This window comes from Amia ocellicauda, chromosome 12 (assembly GCF_036373705.1).
Source record: "Amia ocellicauda isolate fAmiCal2 chromosome 12, fAmiCal2.hap1, whole genome shotgun sequence".
NCBI classification, from domain to species: Eukaryota; Metazoa; Chordata; class Actinopteri; order Amiiformes; family Amiidae; genus Amia; species Amia ocellicauda.
The window spans coordinates 23,332,167-23,354,988 of NC_089861.1; the positions used below are offsets into that span (position 1 = coordinate 23,332,167).

The following is a 22,822-nucleotide window of genomic DNA, read 5'->3' on the forward strand; positions in this document are numbered from 1 at the left end:
CTGTTGGCCCCCACTCTAGACCGACACCAGACTCGCCGCTGTCGACACTGACACTCCACCCGCTCTCAGTGTGTGAGATTTGAAACAGGAAATCCCCCCCCCCCATTTTAAAAGAAAAAGAGCCCCCCAACCCCGCTCCCCCAGGCCTCTGCAGATGCAGGCACGCGGTCAGGGAGCTACAGCTCGGCTCTCCGGCCTGACAAGCTGGCGAGCCCTGATGAGGCGGTTGCCATGGTGACCCTCCACTATTCTCCCAACCCCCCCCTGTGCCCTCCCAATCCCTGGGGGGGGGAAGAGTGGGGGGGAGGATGACTGCCATTGGCCCATTGTCCCCTCACCCCCGGTACTGATGGGCAGCGGCTGGATGCCAGTGACAGAGGAGGGGGGGTGCTCCTGTGTTCATCAGATAGCAACATACATAAGAGCTTAGCCCCCCGCCTTCCCTTCCCCCCTTCCTCGACTCCCACCCTCCCCAGGGAGCTGCAAAATAGAAATACGGACTAAATCTGAAAATAGATCGGTCTGCTTTTTTTTTTTTTTTTTTAACTTAGCATTCCCAAGTGCGGCCCAGGCTGCCTCCGGCCGGCTCTGTAGCTCTCTGTAAGGAGCTTATGTCAGCATGAGAGAGAGAGAGAGAGAGAGAGAGAGAGAGAGAGAGGGGGAGAGAGAGAGGGGGAGAGAGAGGGGGAGGGAGAGATGCTGGCTGCAAGACTGGCCGGCTGTGACAGGTTGGAGGGGGGGTGAGTGAATCTCAAAAACATGCCAACATGGAACCCAGTCAGAAATACATCCCCTCCCATCGAGAATTCAGGTGCCCCCATCAGAGCATCTCAATCGCTGTTAATCTCCCCCCTTTAGAGAATCCCAACAGCCTGTGAGTGTGTATGAGAGCTGTGGTGATGGGTGGCTCTTCTGTACACTAAGAGTGGTGGGTGTCTGCACACTGGCCAGCCCAGCTCACCCCTTCCCCAATGGATTAGGCATAGACTTTATATTTTAAGATTAATAAGACTCTAGCTACGTCATAGTCAGAGCACCGGACTGTATAGACAGGAGCCCCACTGTGAAATCTAACTCCTGCTAATTGGAGCAGATATCAAAATGTTTATCACTAAACAGCCAAACATGAGTAACTGTAAATAAATAAATACATACATATTTATTTAGATTTTTTAAATTTTGGAACAGAAATATAGTAACTGTTATTCAATTTAATTTAATTGAAGCTGGGTTCCTCGCGTTGGAACGACGTGTGATTTTAGTTTCCACAGCAAGTTGAGAGACCTATCGTGCCGGCAGCCCTCCACGCACAGACTCTATAAATAGGTGCACATGCGTGTTTATAATTATTTTGTATTATTTCCTCTAGTCTCCAGTGTGAGACGCGGGCTGCCTCCGTTTGGAGACCGAGCATTCTGTTGCCTGGATACGTGGGCCTCAAAGGGCCGCGGCGGCCAAGAGATGCCGTCGCCTGAGTCCTTTTAAGGAAACGGGAGAGAGGATATGGGGTTCTGGATGCGACAGCAGGGATATAAAATAAAAAAATAAATACAAAAAAAACACAAGCCAGCAGTTGTTGCTGGCGTATTTAATTAGTAAATCTCCCTTTGTCTGTTTACGTTTTGAATAGCACAGAGTTTGTGTACAACTGAGTTACCAGGGTATCTGTACCTCTCACATCATTTACATGCAGGGATACCCTGGCGAAAAGCACGGAGAAGTGCAGTAGGCGATCAGTGAATTTTAGGTGGAGTAAAGTAATAGGTAATACAGGTTTCTATCCCCAAAAATGTAAACACACTTTAATTTATTTTCTGTGAATTTTTTATTTTATTTTAACTTTGAACCGTTTGCACATAACTGATTTAAGATTAACAGTACGACAGTGGGCTTACAAATGTGCTGTGCGTGTGTGTCTAGGTGTGCGTGTGTCTGTGTGTGTGTCTGTGCGTGTGTGTGTGTCTGTGTGTGTCTAGGTGTGCGTGTGTCTGTGAGTGTGTCTGCCTGTGTGTGCATGTGTGTGTATGTGTGTGTCTGTGTGTGTATCTGTGTCTATGTATGCGTGTGTGTGTGTGTGTGTGTGTGTGTGTGCGTGTGTCTATGTATGCGTGTGTGTGTGTGTGTGTCTAGGTGTGCGTGTGCGTGTGTGTGTGTATGTGTGTGTCTGTGTGTGTGTCTAGGTATGTGTGTGTGTGTGTCTGTGTGTGTCTGTGCGTTTGTGTGTGTGTGGGTGTTTATGTGTATGCATCTGCCCGTCCAAAGGTTTCTGTCTTCAGACACGTTAGAGATGCATTCAAACATTAAGACCCGGACACAATGCCAGCCGTGTTGGGATAATGTTCCGCCCACTGATAACCAGAGAGACAGTTTTATATTTCGTTTATGTTCCATTTCCGGTTTCGCCATCTACAGCCGGCTGAGGAATGCAGTATTAGTGAAAATACTGTCATAACATAAAGGACCTTTATAGAGAGAGAGAGAGAGAGAGAGAGAGAGAGAGAGAGAGAGAGAGAGAGAGAGAAACTGAGATACTCATACACCCCATCAGCCGATTTTGAAATCTATTACAGGCCTACAACGTCAGTGCCTGTCAGCTCGAGAAAACAACTAAACTAAGCCCTGCTGGGAGAGAGAGGAGAAATAAAAAAACAAATGCAACAATCACTCAAATCTCTTCATTCTTGGATCAAACACCTTTGTTTTCTCCTCAACTGGAAAGCGCAGCGCTGCTCTGAACTGGCGCAGGGGGGCTGGGGACTCATTTGACAGCGACACCTTCTCCCTGGTGGGCCGGGGGTGCTGCTCCACTCAAGCTGTTTCTGCCACTTCGCTCCTTCCCTGTTTGCGACACGACAACGTGTGATTCACCCCCATCTGTGTCGTCAACCAGCAGCCTGCGGTGTGAGTCAGCGGCCCGGACAGATTTGGTCCCCAGACGGGCACCGAGGCGTCCGCTGCCGGGTGACACTTCCCCGCGCACCCCGTGAGAACAGCAGTGGGCGTTCGCAGGCGAAGGAAACAGGTTCACCGGCTGTTGAGGTGAAAAAGCTCAAGGATCGTCTGCAAAGGGGCTTCGATCGATAATATGGAGACTTTATGAAGAAATAAACAAACAAATAAATAAATATATAATAGATTTTTTTAAACTAGACCTGTGCATTAACCCTTTCTGATGGCGTTAATGTGAGCAAACAGGCTGTGAGGGTTAGTGTTAATACTGAGTGTCTGTACCGGTGTCTCTCTCGGTCTGTCTCCCAGCTCCACCTCGATGTGGATCTCGAATCGCCAGCAGTGCTTCCCAATCCTGGTCCCTGGGCCCCCTGTGGCCCTCGAGTCTGTGTTCCAACTCTCCATGACTTAATCAAACAGCGTGCCCCACTCAGAGCTTATTCAGAATTTAAACGGACTGGAGAGATCTCAAATACACAATTATACAAGGCACCTGATTTCTGCATCCTTTTTGCCCATTGAACAATTTATTACAGTCAGTTTAAGGCAGTGATCATTTTAATTTGGGTTTCTCTTAAGTGAGTGAGAGCCCAGCTGGAAGAGATACAGGGAGCACCGGTGGGGTCCTGGGAACAGGGCAGCACTGTGAGAAGCTATTGACAATGGCACCAATTCTGACATCTAAATCCGTTTCTCCTGCATTGATTAACCTGCATGTCGCATCCTCAGGGCGGTGCTGTTCCGACCCACCACTTAGCTCAGTGATTGGAAAGTTAAGCGGTTAATCAATCGAACAATACAGCGGATTAATTCAACACTTTTCTCCAGACTATGAGGGTGGACATTATCTTGAGCAATCAATATATCACAAGCTATCAATGAAATCAGTGAAAGGTGAGAGGCCCACATAAGGCTGACTGAGACAACACTGAAACGGATCGCAGTGTTCAGGGTACGGTGGCCCGAGCGCATTGTTTTAAATAAATCTGGTTTGGAATTTAACTGTATCCTCGTCGTTCACAGTTGACCTCCAGAAGCCGCTATATGCAACAAACTCCCATCTTAAAAAGGCCAGAAACGTGACCAATACGGGCTAAACACTTTATTGGGATCACTGGGGTACACAGTAGTATTCGAAGGCCACAATCCAGTCCCTTTGCTCTCCCTCGTGACAGGACTGCCTCTCCAGGGGTGATGCACAAACACCCCTCCTCGTGCCCACACTCACTTCATGTCGCATATTGGGAGTTACAGTGTTTTATTTTGCTTACAATGTGGAATGAGTTACAAATAAAGGCAACAGTAAACCATCCCTTTAATAAAACTGGGTCTGTGTCATAGAGCGCCTTATGCTATTGGCTCATTCACTGATATTTGAGACATATTTTACGGGACACCGGTGTGGGATACAACAGCTCCCAGCGGACAAAACTCCCCAAGCTGACTTCCAGTCCTGTTTATATTATAGTTTTTAAATAAAAACATGGCTTTTATACAGGCTGTCTGTGGGAGTCCAGCTCCCCTGTGAGCTGCAGGCGGTTAAATGAGTTTGAATGAAACCTGCACTCATCTGTCCACCTCGTTCACCACACCCAGAACTTCCTAAGCTGACTGTCTGGCGCTTGTTGATGACATCACTGTGGCGCTCGGGTTTAATTAGAGAGACATGAATAACTTGACTGATATATCAAGAGACATTTGTTTCAAGCTGGGACCAGTCTGGGGTCAACTCCACTTCTAATTCTGATTCCGATTCGATTCTAATTCCCCCTCTTCCGGACCCATTACGAATTCCGATTTTTGCTGTTGACATTATAGTCTCTGCTGGCACTGAAGCGGGAATTACAATGAGAATCGGAATGGAAAGACTGGAATTGATACCTACCCTGAACTGTACTGAACAGAACAGAAAAACATTGTTGGCCACCACTACAGGTAACGTGCAATATAATACAAACAAGGCAACAATTTAGCCTATGTACTGCATTGAAATACTGCTGAGTTTAACAGCCCAATAGCAAGAGATGGTCCCCCCAACTGAAAGCACTTCTAAACGTGCTCTAGAGTCTGCTCTATAATTCAACTTCATTGCCAACCCCCCCACTGATCAGCCTGGTTTTATTGCCCCGCAGCCGTGTGGCTATTGGTCTCGGTTATGTTTTCTCTGTCTGTGTCTCTGCGAGGAAAAGCAGCTCTCAAAAGCCTGTGTGGGGCAAGGCCTGTTTGTTACCATGTGGTAGCTTGTAAACACATGCGCGCACACACATATACACACACCCTTGCACCTCCCCCCAACACACACACACACACACTCTTATACCCACAGACACACACTCTTATACCCAGTCACACACACACACACACTTATACCCACAGATACACACTCTTACATCTAGCCCCACGCACACACATTAACACACACACACTGTCCTTGCATGGCGCCCCATCCATCTAGCAAGCAGCTCCAAACACTTCACAGTCAGAGAGACAGCCCCAGCAGGATGGATTGGACTCCAGAAAAAAAATTCCTTAGATGACTTAGATCCCCTCCCTCGTCCTCTCAGGGCCTTATTAGTCTCCTGGAGGAGACCGTCCACGAGGTTCCCAAAAATGGGCAGCTGCTGGTGTGGTCCTCGCTGCCCTCACCCTAACCCCCCCCCCCACCAACTCTCCCATCCTGCGGCGGCGCAGCAGCAGTGACCCCAGGCCGAGTGTAAATGTTTACAGTCATGTTGACAGTAAAGTGTGTTCCAGTTTACAGTGAAGTGGATTCCAACTCTGACGAGGCAGTGTGTGTGTGTGTGTGTGTGTGTGTGTGTGTGTGTGTGGGTGGAAGTTCTCAGTCTGGAGTTGTTTGTTTTAGGAACATTTCTTTGTACTTGACCATTTGTGTGTGTCTTTTGTTTGCTTGCCCTGGTCTGCTTGAGAGCCAGCCTGCAGGGTCAAGATGGATACTCTCTCACTGTCTCCCTCCCTCCCAGGCTGTGGGAGTCTGATCAGCCTGTCTTACACAGGTGTCTATCTGTCTGTCTGTCTGTCTGTCTATCAATCTGTTTATTTCTATCTATCAATCTATCAATCTGTCTATCCGGAAGTTTATCTGTGTATCTGTGTATCTGTCTGTCCATCTACAGTGAGGGAAAAAAGTATTTGATCCCCTGCTGATTTTGTGCGTTTGCCCACTGACAAAGAAATGATCAGTCTATAATTTTAATGGTAGGTGTATTTTAACAGTGAGAGACAGAATAACAGCAAAAACATCCAGAAAAACACATTTCAAAAAAGTTATAAATTGATTTGCATGTTAATGAGGGAAATAAGTATTTGATCCCCTATCAATCAGCAAGATTTCTGGCTCCCAGGTGTCTTTTATACAGGTAATGAGCTGAGATTAGGAGCACTCTCTTAAAGGGCGTGCTCCTAATCTCAGCTCGTTACCTGTATAAAAGACACCTGTCCACAGAAGCAATTAATCAATCAGATTCCAAACTCTCCACCATGGCCAAGACCAAAGAGCTGTCCAAGGATGTCAGGGACAAGATTGTAGACCTACACAAGGCTGGAATGGGCTACAAGACCATCGCCAAGCAGCTTGGTGAGAAGGTGACAACAGTTGGTGCGATTATTCGCAAATGGAAGAAACACAAAATAACTGTCAGTCTCCCTCAGTCTGGGGCTCCATGCAAGATCTCACCTCGTGGAGTTTCAATGATCATGAGAACGGTGAGGAATCAGCCCAGAACTACACGGGAGGATCTTGTTAATGATCTCAAGGCAGCTGGGACCATAGTCACCAAGAAAACAATTGGTAACACACTACGCCGTGAAGGACTGAAATACTGCAGCGCCCGCAAGGTCCCCCTGCTCAAGAAAGCACATGTACAGGCCCGTCTGAAGTTTGCCAGTGAACATCTGAATGATTCAGAGGAGAACTGGGTGAAAGTGTTGTGGTCAGATGAGACCAAAATCAAGCTCTTTGCCATCAATTCAACTCGCCGTGTTTGGAGGAGGAGGAATGACCCCAAGAACACCATCCCCACCGTCAAACATGGAGGTGGAAACATTATGCTTTGAGGGTGTTTTTCTGCTAAGGGGACAGGACAACTGCACCGCATCAAAGGGACGATGGACGGGGCCATGTACCGTCAAATCTTGGGTGAGAACCTCCTTCCCTCAGCCAGGGCATTGAAAATGGGTCGTGGATGGGTATTCCAGCATGACAATGACCCAAGACACATAGCCAAGGCAACAAAGGAGTGGCTCAAGAAGAAGCACATTAAGGTCCTGGAGTGGCCTAGCCAGTCTCCAGACCTTAATCCCATAGAAAATCTGTGGAGGGAGCTGAAGGTTCGAGTTGCCAAACGTCAGCCTCGAAACCTTAATGACTTGGAGAGGATCTGCAAAGAGGAGTGGGACAAAATCCCTCCTGAGATGTGTGCAAACCTGGTGGCCAACTACAAGAAACATCTGACCTCTGTGATTGCCAGCAAGGGTTTTGCCACGAAGTACTAAGTCGAAGGGGTCAAATACTTATTTCCCTCATTAACATACAAATCAATTTATAACTTTTTTGAAATGCATTTTTCTGGATTTTTTTGTTGTTTTTCTGTCTCTCACTGCTAAAATACACCTACCATTAAAATTATAGACTGATCATTTCTTTGTCAGTGGGCAAACGTACAAAATCAGCAGGGGATCAAATACTTTTTTCCCTCACTGTATCTGTCTGTCTGTCTGTATCTATTTGTCTATCTCTATCAATCTATCAGACTGTCTATCCAGATGTTTATCTGCCTATGTGGACAGTGACACAATTGTCATCATTTTGGCTCTGTACTCCACTACAATGAATTTGAAAGGAAGGGCGTTTTGCCTTCAGTTTTGCCTTCCAATCAGAGAGATAGCAAAAACATTATGTGTGGCCAAATCAACTATTTGGTACATTCATAAAAAGAAAGAAGGCACTGGTGAACTCAGGAACACCAAAAGGCCTGGAAGACCATGGAAAACAACTGTGGTGGATGACAGAAGAATTCTTTCCCTGGTGAAGAAAAACCCCTTCACAGCAGTTGGCCAGATCAAGAACACCCTCCAGGAGGTAGACGTATCTGTGTCAAAGTCATCAATCAAGAGAAGACTTCCCCAGAGTAAATACAGAGGGTTTACCACAAGATATAAACCATTGGTAAGCCCCAAAAACAGGAAGACCAGATTAGATTTCGCCAAAAACAATTTCTAAAGAACCCTGTACAGTTCTGAAATGACATCCTATGGACAGATGAGACAAAGATCAACTTGTACCAGAATGATGGGAAGAGAAGAGTACAGAGAAGGAAAGGAACTGCTCATGATCCGAAGCATACCACCTCATCTGTGAAGAATGTTATGGCATGGGCATGTACGGCTGCCAGGGAACTGGTTCCCTTGTATTTTTTGATGATGTGACTGCTGACAAAAGCAGCAGGATGAATTCTGAAGTGTTTAGGGCTATATTATCTGCTCAGATTCAGCCAAATGCTTCAAAACTCATTGGATGGCGCTTCACAGTGCAGATGGACAATGACCCAAAGCGTACTGCGAAAGCAACCCAAGACTTTGTTAAGGCGAAGAAGTGGAATGTTCTGAAATGGCCAAGTCAATCAACTGACCTGAATCCAACTGAGCAGCATTTCACTTGTTAAAGTCAAAACTGAAGGCAAAACGCCCAAAGAACAAGCAGGAACTAAAGACAGCTGCAGTGCAGACCTGGCAGAGCATCACCAGGGAAGAAACCCAGCATCTGGTCATGTCTATGGGTTCCAGACTTCAGGCAGTCATTGACTGTAAAGGATTTGCAACCAATTATTGAAACTCACAATTGAATTCATGATTATGATAGTTTATCCAATTAATTTTGAGCCTCAAATTAATGATGAAAGTCTACACTTAAAGCACATCTTGATTGTTTCCTTTCAAATCCATTGTAGTGGCGTACAGAGCCAAAATGATGACAATTGTGTCACTGTCCAAATATTTATGGACCTAACTATCTATCCATCTATCTATCTGTTTATCAATCAATCAATCAAATCTGTGTATCACAGAGGGCTGTGTGAAGATGCTCCTACCAGCTCTGGTGCAGTTGAGGGTCTGGTTGTCCCCTCTGTGGCCAGTCAGCCGGCGTCCAGTCCAGCCATGCACGTCCACAGCCCGTGACCCGGGAGACTCTGTCTCTGTGGCAGGAGGAAAAGAAACAATTCTGTCATGGCAACCTCGACCCCTCCGTCTGTAATTAGAGGGCCAACCTTACCCCAATGACATCATCAATATCATTAGATGGTTGTATCCAGTCTGGGTGCTATAGTCCACAAAGCTGGCCAGAATCTGGGCCTATACTATAGTCCCCACAGTGCTGGCTCCAGTCTGGGCCCCTATACTATACTATAGTCCCCACAGCGCTGGCTTCAGTCTGGCCCCTATATTATACTATAGTCCCCACAGCGCTGGCTCCAGTCTGGCCCCTATACTATACTATAGTCCCCACAGCGCTGGCTCCAGTCTGGCCCCTATACTATACTATAGTCCCCACAGCGCTGGCTCCAGTCTGGTTCCTATACTATAGTCCCCACAGCGCTGGCTCCAGTCTGGGCCCCTATACTATACTATAGTCCCCACAGCACTGGCTCCAGTCTGGCCCCTATACTATACTATAGTCCCCACAGCGCTGGCTCCAGTCTGGCCCCTATACTATACTATAGTCCCCACAGTGCTGGCTCCAGTCTGGCCCCTATACTATACTATAGTCCCCACAGAGCTGGCTCCAGTCTGGCCCCTATACTATACTATAGTCCCCACAGCACTTGGTCCAGTCTGGCCCCTATACTATACTATAGTCCCAACAGCGCTGGCTCCAGTCTGGCCCCTATACTATACTATAGTCCCCACAGCGCTGGCTCCAGTCTGGCCCCTATACTATACTATAGTCCTAACAGCGCTGGCTCCAGTCTGGTCCCTATACTATACTATAGTCCCCACAGCGCTGGCTCCAGTCTGGCTCCTATACTACACTATAGTCCCCACAGCGCTGGCTCCAGTCTGGCCCCTATACTATACTATACAATAGTCCCCACAACGCTGGCTCCAGTCTGGCCCCTATACTATACTATACTATAGTCCCCACAGCGCTGGCTCCAGTCTGGCCCCTATACTATACTATAGTCCCCACAGCGCTGGCTCCAGTCTGGCCCCTATACTATACTATAGTCCCCACAGCGCTGGCTCCAGTCTGGGCCCCTATACTATACTATAGTCCCCACAGCGCTAGCTCCAGTCTGGCCCCTATACTATACTATAGTCCCCACAGTGCTGGCTCTAGTCTGGTCCCTATACTATACTATAGTCACCACAGCGCTGGCTCCAGTCTGGCCCCTATACTATACTATAGTCCCCACAGCGCTGGCTCCAGTCTGGCCCCTATACTATACTATAGTCCCCACAGCGCTGGCTCCAGTCTGGCCCCTATACTATACTATAGTCCCCACAGCACTGGCTCCAGTCTGGCCCCTATACTATACTATAGTCCCCACAGCAGTGTGGAGCCAGCATGCCAGGTATTTTGGAAGACCTTTAAGATGAATTTACAGAATTATTATGATTATTATTATCTTTGCTGGCGTTGCTCATTCTTCACATGCCCAGACAGGTTTTCTGGGAAACAGAACATTAATTTGTGAGAAGCCTCTTGACACTTTCACAAACACACACACAAGTATATATCTATCACTTCATTCTTGATTATTATTTCACACAAGAGAAGGATTAAATAATAAATTGCCACATTCATAAAGAAAGGCAGGTGCTAAAGCAGAGGATGCCAGGGAGGTGAGAGAAAGAGAGGGAGGAGAGGAGAGGAAAAAAGAATGAATCAAAAATAAAACTGAAGACACAGATGGGCAGATAAGACAGGAGCAGTCAGTGCTCTGCACTCTCCCTGCGCTGTGTGTGTTGTGTGGTACTGGGAGTTGAGGCCCTCAGTTCCAGCTCTACACACAGAGGTGGGGGGGGTGGACCTACATCCTGGACAAGACAAAACACCCTGACTAAAACCTACAAGAAAAAAAAGAAGGGCAAAAAACAACACTAAAACAAAAAGAGAACCCAGCACTTTCTTTACATCTCAACCAGTTTCCATGGGAACCAGGCTGCAGCCAATCGACCTGGTCCTGCGCTGTGATTGGTCGCTGAAGAGGGACGGGGAAGAGGGGGTAGACTGGCCTTCATTTGCATCGCAAGCTAATCAGGTCTAAGAATAGCATCAATGGGCCGACTGGCAGCTCATTAACACCCTGCTGGAGAGGGGTCTGGGGCCTTCTCCTCTCTCTCCATCTCTCTCCCTCCTATTTCCTCTCTTTCTCTTCATCTCTCTCCCTCTCTCTCTCTGTGTCTCTCTTTTTCTCTATCTTTCTCTCCTATCAGTCTTGCTCTCCCTCTCTCTCTCTGTCTCTCCCTCTCTATGTCTGTCTTTTCTCTCCATCTTTCTCTCCTCTCTCTCTCTCTCCCTCTCTGTCTCAATTCGAGTGGATGTTGGAGGAGGCCTGCTGGGATATCTCGGCCTCAGTTGGGCTGCCTGTGGCTGAGAAGCAGATCCAGACATTGCAGAGCCCAGGTCAGAGGCGTCACAACAGCAATAACCACAGATAGTGACATTGCTGCCCTTGTAATGCGTGTGAGTGTGTGCGTGTGTGTGTGTGTGTGTGTGAGAGTGTGTGTGTTGGCCAGGGGGCCGGGCAGGTCTTAATCAGTTGCTGATTGAAAGGCTCCTAGAGAACCTGCAAGAGCCCAGTGTGGGCACTGTGCGGAGGGCCGGCTGCCAGCGCTGGTGGGGGCACTGTGTGGCAGTGATTGTGGAATCAGGGATAAACGCAACTGATACATACTTTACTGCTACCTCTTCTCTCACTACTACTATAAATAATGTTAATAGTACTTCTATTACTGCTATTTGAACCACCAACAATACTACTTCTACTATTATAAATAATACTATTAATACTTCTACTACTACTGTTAATAGTAATAATATTTCCACCACTACTAGCACTAATAATAATACTACATCTGCTACTACTAATACTCCTGCTTCTACAACAAACAACAAATATCAGAGCAACAGCAGCCCTCCTGATCAGCCCACTGTAATGCATTGACAGGGGGCCACGGGGTGGCAAGGGTGCCCTCTGCTTGGACCCCGTGTTACTAAAATGTCCCACCAGCCACCAACTGTCCATCCACCTGTCATCTTCCGATTAGGGGGTGTGCATGAGGGGTTAAATAACGGAGCTGAGCAGGCTCATGGTTGGAGGGGGGAAGGTGCTGGATAGTCCGACCGACTGTGTGACAAGCTGCCGAGTCGGCGTAAAGTGCCGGGGGCGCATGGTAAAAATGGCCGCTCTTCTTTGTTACCAGGGAGTGAAGGAGTGTGGGAATGTGGCTGTGTCCCAAACTGCTTCCTTGCTCTGTTACCTTCCCAGCAGCACACTCCAGCAGAAAGTCCCAGAATGCCTTGCGTTAAAAGTGCAACGAGCTAGTATGAAGTCCGATTAAAATGAAAAACATAATACAGTACATATAGAGATGGACTGGGACTGAAAAACAGCCCACCACAACCACCTGCCCAACACCAACCCATTGAATGCAATATAAAAAATAATCTGATTTCTGCCTAAATACATATATCCAAAAGTTATTATTTTTCATAATAACTATAACTATAATGTTGAATACTACACGAAATATTAAAATCTCTCCTTTTTGGTAAAAATATTTATAAATTGCTCAGGTGTACTCAATTTTGAGGATCTGCGGCTCCTCTTCAGCATATGTTACTGGCATAAGTCAGTTAGCTTCCTACGTTTTGCTGCATGTGACTCAATGGACTTAGCTTTTTTCCACCGTTGTGTTTTTAACGGGTTTGTTTATCCATGATTTTTTACTGAAATAAATCTGCAACTTGTGTCTGTGTCACTGTCAGTGGGTGAGGGAAGGGGCGTGGCTACAGGCTGCAGCCAGTCCTGTTTCGCTCAGGGAAGTCTGACGTGTTTGTACTGTACATCACTGGAAAGCCCCAGATGATCTCTAGGAGATATTCAATGTAATATAAATTGAGTGGGCCTGGGCTGGGAGATACCGTTATTTTTATGTTTTATTTTTTGTGTCGGGCCCATGGCCCACCGGTTGACCTGTCCAACAGGAATTTGGTGCTACAGATGGTCAGTCCACTACTGAGTATATATATTTGTTTGTCTTATATATTGGGGGGCGGGGCTGGGAGTGAGTGAGTGTTGAAGGGTGTCCCACTGAATGCTCTTCATCTTGCTGTCTTGTGAAAACCACCCCAAGCGCACCCTTACAGAGGGGAGCGATGCAGACAGTGGTGACAAATGTGCAGAGGGAGGCCTGTCTCTAAATGGATCAACTGGTGTTTAAATGGGGAGTCGGTACGGTGGCATCTCTCCCTGTGTGGATTGTGTCATGGCTGTATTAGCATTGTTTAAGGAGCGTTGGCTGAACTCTAAACAGATGCTGATGGAGGGAGTTTCATACGTGTGTTAAAATATGTCTTGAACTCGCAGGGCTGATGGGAAATGACGGATCTGGTGCATTGTGGAAGTTTGCGATGGAGGGGTCACGCAAAGTGGACACCCAGCTTTTGCGAAGACGAGGCGAGCAGGCTGCACCCGGTACAGCAGGGCTGCAGACAGTGCGGATCTTCTGCGATGGAGACTCGCTCTCACAGAGAGAGTGTGTTTTTCCCTTCCAAGACACTAACACTGTAAATGGGCCCCCTGGGAGAAGATTTTCCAGGCAGGCTTCAAAGAACAAGAGAGAGAGAGGGAAGGGAGAGAGAGAATGATGAAAGGGAAGAAAAAACAAAAGCAAAAAAAAAGAGACAGAACAGATGCGCCGAAAAAGGAAGAAAGGGCAGCGATGGAGCGATGGAATAAGAAATAAGTAAAAAAAAAACGTCAGAAGATCAAAGGAGAGACGAGGCCAGCAGGAGGAAGATGGTGGAAGCCAAATGAAAAACTAAAACAGAATAGAAGAAATAGAAGGATGACAAACAAGAAGAAGGGATGAACAGGATGGAAGAGGAGCACAAGGGAGGGAGACCGTAGCAAAGAAACGTCATGTGCTCCTTCGACGGGAGAAATGTATCTGCATCGCCAGAGCGCAGGAGATGCCTTTATGACAGCAGAGGGGGAGATAATACATAGAAAATACAATCAATACAAAAACAGGAGAAGTGTGACTCCAGCACTTAGTGACAAGACCCCGTCCTCATTGCTCACCGCGCGCAGCACAGTGAAGGGTCAACTGGTGTGTCTGCATCCTTTCAACTCACACACTCCCTCCCTCTGCCAGGCTGCGTCCCAAACCGCAGTGGAGAGACGAATGAAAAGACTCCAGTGGGACCCCCTTCCACACTCACTCCCAGCCCAACCAATATAGAAAAAGTCTAAAATTTTGTTTAACATTTTAGTAAGGCCCCTTCCGCATTGCTGCACTCAGGGGTTGAGAGAGGGCCAGGTCTGTGTTGACTGGTATGTCTCCATCCTGTCACTCCCTCCCTGCCTCTCTCCCTTTCCCTCACTCCCTGCCTCTTTCTCTCTCTCTCTCTCTCTCCCAGTGGGCCCAATTACAGAGGTAAGCTGCCTCAGCCGATGGAGCTAAACTGGGCTGCTTTGTGCTTTTTTATTTTCTTTTTCTCCTACAAAGAAATTAATTCCCCACCCCAGCACTCAGTTTGCATTTCAAGCTTTGTGAATGCTGTTGTTAGAAAAAAAACTGTATGGACTGGCTCCAGTCTGGGCCCCTATACTATACTATAGTACCCACAGCGCTGGCTCCAGTCTGGCCCCTATACTATACTATAGTACCCACAGCGCTGGCTCCAGTCTGGGCCCTATACTATACTATAGTCCCCACAGCGCTGGCTCCAGTCTGGGCCCTATACTATACTATAGTCCCCACAGCGCTGGCTCCAGTCTGGGCCCCTATACTATACTATAGACCCCACAGCGCTGGCTCCAGTCTGGCCCCTATACTATACTATAGTCCCCACAGCGCTGGCTGAAGTCTGGCCCCTATACTATACTATAGTCCCCACAGCGCTGACTCCAGTCTGGCCCCTATACTATACTATAGTCCCCACAGCGCTGGCTCCAGTCTGGGCCCCTATACTATACTATAGTCCCCACAGCGCTGGCTCCAGTCTGGGCCCCTATACTATACTATAGTCCCCGCAGCGCTGGCTCCAGTCTGGCCCCTATACTATACTATAGTCCCCACAGCGCTGGCTCCAGTCTGGGCCCCTATACTATACTATAGTACCCACAGCGCTGGCTCCAGTCTGGGCCCTATACTATACTATAGTCCCCACAGCGCTGGCTCCAGTCTGGGCCCCTATACTATACTATAGACCCCACAGCGCTGGCTCCAGTCTGGCCCCTATACTATACTATAGTCCCCACAGCGCTGGCTGAAGTCTGGCCCCTATACTATACTATAGTCCCCACAGCGCTGGCTCCAGTCTGGCCCCTATACTATACTATAGTCCCCACAGCACTATACTATACTATAGTCCCCACAGCGCTGGCTCCAGTCTGGCCCCTATACTATACCATAGTCCCCACAGCGCTGGCTCCAGTCTGGCCCCTATACTATACTATAGTCCCCACAGCGCTGGCTCCAGTCTGGGCCCCTATACTATACTATAGTCCCCACAGCGCTGGCTCCAGTCTGGCCCCTATACTATACAATAGTCCCCACAGCGCTGGCTCCAGTCTGGCGCCTATACTATACTATACTCCCCACAGCGCTGGCTCCAGTCTGGGCCCCTATACTATACTATAGTCCCCACAGCGCTGGCTCCAGTCTGGCCCCTATACTATACTATAGTCTCCACAGTGCTGGCTCCAGTCTGGGCCCCTATACTATACTATACTATACCACTGTCTTTTTGAGGCCAGTGTCTCAGAACAAGCCGCTTGCCATTCCTGACCTGGCCAACCACAGAGAAAGATGAGCTGCCATGGCAACGGCTTTTAAAATTAACAAACAAACCAATCAGATCAATAAATCGAGCACCACCCATTGCTCAGTCTTGCTTGACATCGAGGCAAGTCAATGGAGCCCCGTCTGCCCAGACATCAAAGCTTGTACTCTGAGAATCGACCTTTGTTGAGCCAGGAAGTCTTACTGAAGGTTCAGATCTGTGTGGCTGGGGAGGCCAGGGGGCGTGGGTAATGATGTTTTGAAATGATGGTGGTTGGTCTCTTGGCGTGCGTCTCTATGCCACTGCTTACAATGTGATTGTATAAGCAAGTCTGAACGTGTAGAAGTTAAACCATCACTGACACAACAGCAGGTCTGAAGAGACTTTGGTCTGAAGAGGTCCTTGCTCACTTCCTGTACAGCACCCCAGAGAGGAAGTGCAGGGGATTCGTCTTCCCCGCGGCTGTGTCCAGGGCTGCGGTCTAAGAGGACGCGAAGGTGGGCTGGAGGTTCCCCAGAGGACACGTCTTGCGCTGGCACCGTTGTGTGTGAACGATGTGGTTCGGTTGCATTTCAATACTGAAATGGATGCAGGGAGAAAAATGGTGCACCAACTTCCGACCCTGACGCACACAAGAACATTCTTTTTTTATTATTTTTTAACGTTGTGGGCACGTATTACAGTGTCCCCCTCGGTGAGCGTAGATATATGTCATTCTTCCAAAACAAGTACCACTAGTGTTACACGAGAGTACAAATTTGAACATGTCATTATCTATTATATTCTTGTGTTTTTTAATTTTGAAATGCCTTATCTAAAGACATCTCTATGAAAAAAGATAATCAGCCAGCGACATTTTGTGCTAGTGGAATGTTTTTACTACCCTCTCCCCCAGGGTTTTGAGTGGAAAAAACACCAAACAGGTGTACAGAAAGCATGTAAACAAATATTATCTTGTGTTCTTGGTTGTCTGATATGTTCATTGTAACATATCTGTGGGTGTTCATGAGAGTCGAAATGGGTGGATGTCACATTTTTAAAAAGCTGCATGCTTTGCCCGTTTTGGTATGAGTTTCATTCTCTGGCACACCCAACAAAACATTTTGCTACCTGTTTTTGATATTCATCACTTCTTTCTGTTCTATGGCTGCTGTAGACTTGCACAAAAAGGTGTCACAGTGAAACAGTGGACAGTGAATTTGTTAACTAAAGTACGGTGCTTGAGATCTGTGATCACGTTCATGTAGCGAGATTTCCACTGTTATGCGCAGATGCCCATGCTGCTCCACCAATGGGATCTGTGCAATTGTGCATAACTGTCCAGAACTGCGGAAATCTGTGCAACACGAATGCGACCTGCAACAAACATAACATAAGCACACAAAACATAAACCTTTTATTTGTAATTAGATTGTATTCAATATGACAAGACTCATGGCCACTGAAAAGTCTCCATTGTAACCTGAATCACAAATGAGACACCTCGAACAACATCGCTCGTTCCATTCCTGACACATAGTAACCCTACTAAATTTAGCAGACAGTAGGTTATTTATGAATGTAGAATAACTGCTGTTATTGGATGCCGAGTGCAAACAAATATGTCCCTTTCAGGTATTGATCAAACATGATTTGGGGACACCATGCTTGTAGACACAAATTATTTGTAATTACTGCATAACAATGCACGCATTCTCATCCAATTTTTACAAAAACCGACCCATAAATTGTGTGTTTATATGTATCTGATAATATATCACAACCCTAGTTTCTATTCAATACTATGATGGGCAACATAGTTCTGTGCTTAAAGACACTGAATATTTCAAACGCGACATGGGGAATAGAAAATAACTATCTAAACTTTTTATTTAGTTATCAATTAATGTTATAATATCACTATAAATTCTGTTTATATAATATGTATTTAAGTTTTGTTTTGTTGACCTAGTGCCTAGTGATCACCCTCAGTGGTACATATTTTGTGAGTATGACCCATATCAAGTGCGACTGCAGATATACAGTACATTTTGTGACATAGTTTCTTCTTCATTTTACTTACACTGATGTTGTCGCTTTTCTCTGCAACGTAATCTGTCGCTTTATAACGTTGTTCTGGAACATTTTCACAACACCCCCCGCAGTCGACACATTGCTGCAGCCACCACTTTGGTTCCCTGTGTTCATGTTGTAGAAACATGGCCAGAGCGTTATCTGGTGAGCTGGGGACTTCCTGCAGGCCGCCAGCCAATCAGACCAAGGACAGTGACCGGGAGCTTTGGAACAGAAGCCAGGAGATCCCCATGGACCTGGCTGGGGACCCCTGCTCTGTTACGCGGGTTCACCGTAGTGGAATTGGTATTGTTTGGTTTCAGACAACAAAATATTGCCCCCTACTGGTCTAACCACGCCACTACACACAGCAGACACACCTCTTCTCTTCTCACAGTCCTTCACTATGGAGCATTATAATGGTAAACGTAATCTAGAATTCATAAATTAATGAATCAATTTGTAAATTCATTCATCAATTCATTCATTGAATAATCAATTCATACATTAATTCAGTAATTTATTTCGCTGTTTGCCAAGTGATCTTTCAATTTCATTTGACAAACGAACTGATTTGTAATGCTTGTCAGTCACCCGAAGCACCAGTTTTGAGCCAATCAAACGCAAGAGGCGTCCGTTTTGCCCTGTGACAACTACTTGTTGTAATGTAGTATTAATGTCCAGCAAGAATATCTTAGAGTGCTGTGACCCCATACACACATTTTTTTTCTCAATGTATAAATGTATATTAAACTAATTCCAATCATTCAGTCATATAGACTACAGCTAATTAGGACAGTTGGCTGCCTTAGTAGGCTAAAGCAGCTTTCACAGAGGGCATTTGCTACTAAATTACTAGAAACATCGCTGCGAACCTTACGTTGTCGCTTCGATTCCACACAATGGGGGTGTCATTTCTTATGCATTGTTTTATTTTATTTTTTATTTTTTAAATTAGTAATTAGTTTGTCACATGGTAACTGACGCATGGGTAGATGTTGAATCTCTCCGTGCCTCGCTCAATACTTCTGAAGATCAGGCAAGACGGAGTTGGCCGGCAGTGCGCATGCTCTGGATTCAGTCTTCACCCAACCTTCAAATGCAGTTGCGTGCTGCTGTAATTCAGGAGCTGTGGGTGGGCCGAGGTAGACTGTGTCTAGCAACCCGATGCTGGAAACTACTAAATCAGTTCAGCAGTGACGGCACAGAGGAAAGAACTCTTCCCCATGCACGTGTGGTAGGGGACATCAATACAACTGGAATGTAATTATGACTGGGATCTCTAAACACAACCCTTGTGTAGCCTATCTGTTATCTATGCTGTGTTTTGCATTCCCCCTGCCATTCCAGGTTAATATTCAATTTGTTCCGAATAATGACAATGGCCATCTGTCATATACAAAACAAACAAACAAATAAAAATACCCATCAAAATACTGCCTCCCTCTCAATATTGACTTGACCTTTGAGAGGCGGAAAAGCTTAAAGCAATAATAAAAATAGCTTCATTCGCTATCACTTTAATTATAACGTTTAGAGCTGTGATTATGCTGATATATAGGCCGAATCTTCATTAACATTAATCATTATACACAATTTAATTATTATTTAAAAATTACATTAGCCAGTCGAGGCCCAAGTCTTACCTGCCTTTTATATGTAGGCTACTGTTAATAATAAAACAACAATAATAAAACTCTTAAGTTCTTTATAGTCTACTCAAACATTGGTGTTTTTTATCTCCCAAAAGCACGTTTTAAAAGGATAAATGTGTGTACTTTTAACCGTGCGTGCGTTCGCTCATGGTGTTGCCAGTCGGACAGGCTAGGTCATGTGGCAAGGATGGAAAACATAGCACAATAAGTCCATGGCCGTCTACAAAATGGTAGATGACGTCACCGGACACGTGGTTACGTATTTTACGCTCAAATGTGGTCATCATCAGACATCCGGGCACTATGGGTGCGCTCAGCCTCCATCCATTCAATGACGCAGATGAACACAGGCAACGGGTCTCTGTCGGCATTTTACAGCTCTGGAGTCTCTAATTCAGCCCAAATAAAGACAGCACTGCAGATTTACAATTTCATCAGAGGTCGGTAGGGTACGGGACAATTTCATCGAGACTGCCCGCCTCCCATTACTTAAGGGGTTGATCTGGACCACTTGTACTCTGCCGGATTAATGTGCAACGGCCATCACCTGATTGCTAAGCTTTCTAACATCAACCCCATTCGCATTTGCACAACTCTGTGGATGCTTAAATAATAATAATCTTAATGATGATGATGAATGTATACAGGATTGTTTGTGTCAGGTGACTGGCCAGTGTGTGACAGTGCGCTGAGGATGAGCGCCGGGGTTCCTGTACCTGTCGCGGTGATTGGATTTGACTAATTGCGTGGGAACTGAGAAGAACTTGGGATTTTGCGCCCTCTCTCTCTCACACCCACACACACACACATTGACACACACACACACACACACACACACACACACACTGGAAGCCTGACACTCTCACACACACACATCACATAATCACAGCACACCGATATCCATTTGCCGAGCGTCACTATCCAATGTAGTTGCAGTGCAGAGACGCCACGCTGTTCCTTTACCAAAAAAAACAAACACGAGAAAAACAACTACAACGACAATGCCCATTTTAACGCAAGAATAAAAGCGCAATCTGGGGTTTTGATTTCTCCTCGGCAGATTTGATATGTTTCTCGTGCAGTACCCGGTAAATACGGCAGATTCCGTAATCATCATCATCATCATCATCATAATAAACAATGATAATAATAATAATAATATAAATAATAATAATTGTTAGCCTGCTGCTTGTTTGACAGTATAATTATGTGCTGTAACTATAGGGGCCGGAAATTACATATTTCTCGTTATCACACATCTAGACAAGAGAAGCCTCACAATACAACCAAGTTGAAAAGATGGATTCTGATGCAATTATGATAATAATAATAATAATAATAATAATAAGAAGAAGAAGAAGAAGACGATGAGAGCTACAACTACTGCTAATTACTGCTAATATTACCGAGGGCAGCTGCTTTTCTTGCGCCTCGTACCTGTTCGCATAGTTCATTTACAGGAGGCGACGATACACATCTCAGACCCAACTATACCCCCTCCTGCGGTTCAGTCGGCTCCACAAAGACCAGCGCTCACACAAAGAGCACCTGGTGTTAATCAATCAATCAATCATCAATCAATTAAGTAATTATTATAAGGGGTACTGCCACACGACAGTCACTATCGCGACACAGTTAAAGGCTCAGGCGAGATTAAGGCAGTTACACAAAATGGTAAACCTGTGTCCACTGTAACCAACAATACTACTACTACTACTACTACTACTACTACTACTACTACAAATAATAATAATAATAATAATAATGTATCTTACAAATAATAAAAAACAATGATAATAATAATAATAATACTGATGAACAATATGATGATAATAATAATAGCCCCCAAATAATAACAATGATAATAATAATAATAATACTGATACTAATACAAAATATGATTATGATCATGTATGATATTAATCTGCTGTGCTGTGTGTGTAGGAGATGCACAGTACTGGCTACACATACAGTACTGCACTTGCCGTAGTTATTCAGTGATATTATTATCATTGTTATTATTGAATGCTACATCCCTGCCACGTCCCGCACGCCAGTGTGTGCAGCGGTGCGGTGCGGTGCGGTGCGGTGCGGTGCGGTGCGGCGCACTCACCTGTTACTGACAGTATGTGCGCCAGCCAGCTGAGCGCCAGCAGCCCGGCGCCGCCGCAACACAGCCGCCGCCACAGCCGCCGCTGCCTGCGCCTCGGGAGCGTCTTCATTCCCGTCACTTTCTCCCCGTCTCCCCGCAAAACATGTCTGTCACACGGCAATCCCCCCTCCCACCCGGCCGCGCCAGCCGCCCCCCTGCTCTTCCAGACCCCTCCTCTGGGCTGCCGCGGGTTCGGGCTGCCTCGGTCGTCGTGGGAATTTCCCCCGTCTCCTCTTCTTCCCAAGCCCCAGCTCTCACCGCATCCCTCTGTGCGTGTGTCCAGTGTCGGCGAGCCGGGGGTCACAGTCCGGCGCCGAGAGAGAGGGAGGCGACGCGGCTGCCCCTCGCCGGTGCCGGTGCGCGGAGAGCGGCGGCTCGTCACGGCGTGCGGGACTGGAGTAATGCAGCAGCGCCCGCCCGCAGTGATTGAGTTGATTGTGTGTGTGTTTGTTTGTTTGTTTGTTACTGAGACACAGAGAAACAGGGGGAGACAAGTGGGTGGGATTGTGTGTCACGGCCAAGACGCTCACTCGCCATTTGGGAAGTCCTTACGTTGGTTGAAAACGCCCGCCAAGGGTGTCCGGTCCCGGGGGAGCACCGCGCTGATCGGTTTCTGACGTCGAACTGGACCCATCGGCACCGTCCCGCACTGCCCAACGGTTTCTTTTCTTTTCTTTTTACCCAGAGAGACGTATAGGACGTTCCAGGGCTCTTATTGATCCTACTGTACTCCTGTAAAATGCTGTCTATAAATATATATTATTATTACTACTACTACTAATAATAATAATCAGGATCCCCCCCAGCAACAGGACTGGAGTGGCTAATGAAACAATTTATTAACACACAATTACATTTCGATATATGTATCGACATAAAAAGCTAAATAGATAGGCTACATATATAGATCATCGATATACAATACATTCTAGATTTATTCCTTATTCAGGTACACTGGCACCGCAGTCTGTAGATTGAAAA

The 22,822-nt window shown here is 46.4% G+C and overlaps 1 protein-coding gene across 1 annotated transcript in view; it reads right to left on the reverse strand.

Annotated features, from left to right (window-relative positions):
• Positions 1-22,285, reverse strand: part of LOC136764595 (sodium/potassium/calcium exchanger 3) — a 35,655-nt gene extending 13,370 nt beyond the window's left edge. Inside the window, exons 1-2 of the mRNA XM_066718778.1 lie at positions 21,803-22,285; positions 9,057-9,161 (exon numbers count right to left, since the gene is read on the reverse strand). Of these exons, the coding sequence (XP_066574875.1) occupies positions 9,057-9,161; positions 21,803-21,911 (214 nt within the window). The 5' untranslated portion in view covers positions 21,912-22,285. The remainder of the gene's footprint in view (positions 1-9,056; positions 9,162-21,802) is intronic.
• Between the last annotated feature and the right edge of the window lie 537 nt (positions 22,286-22,822).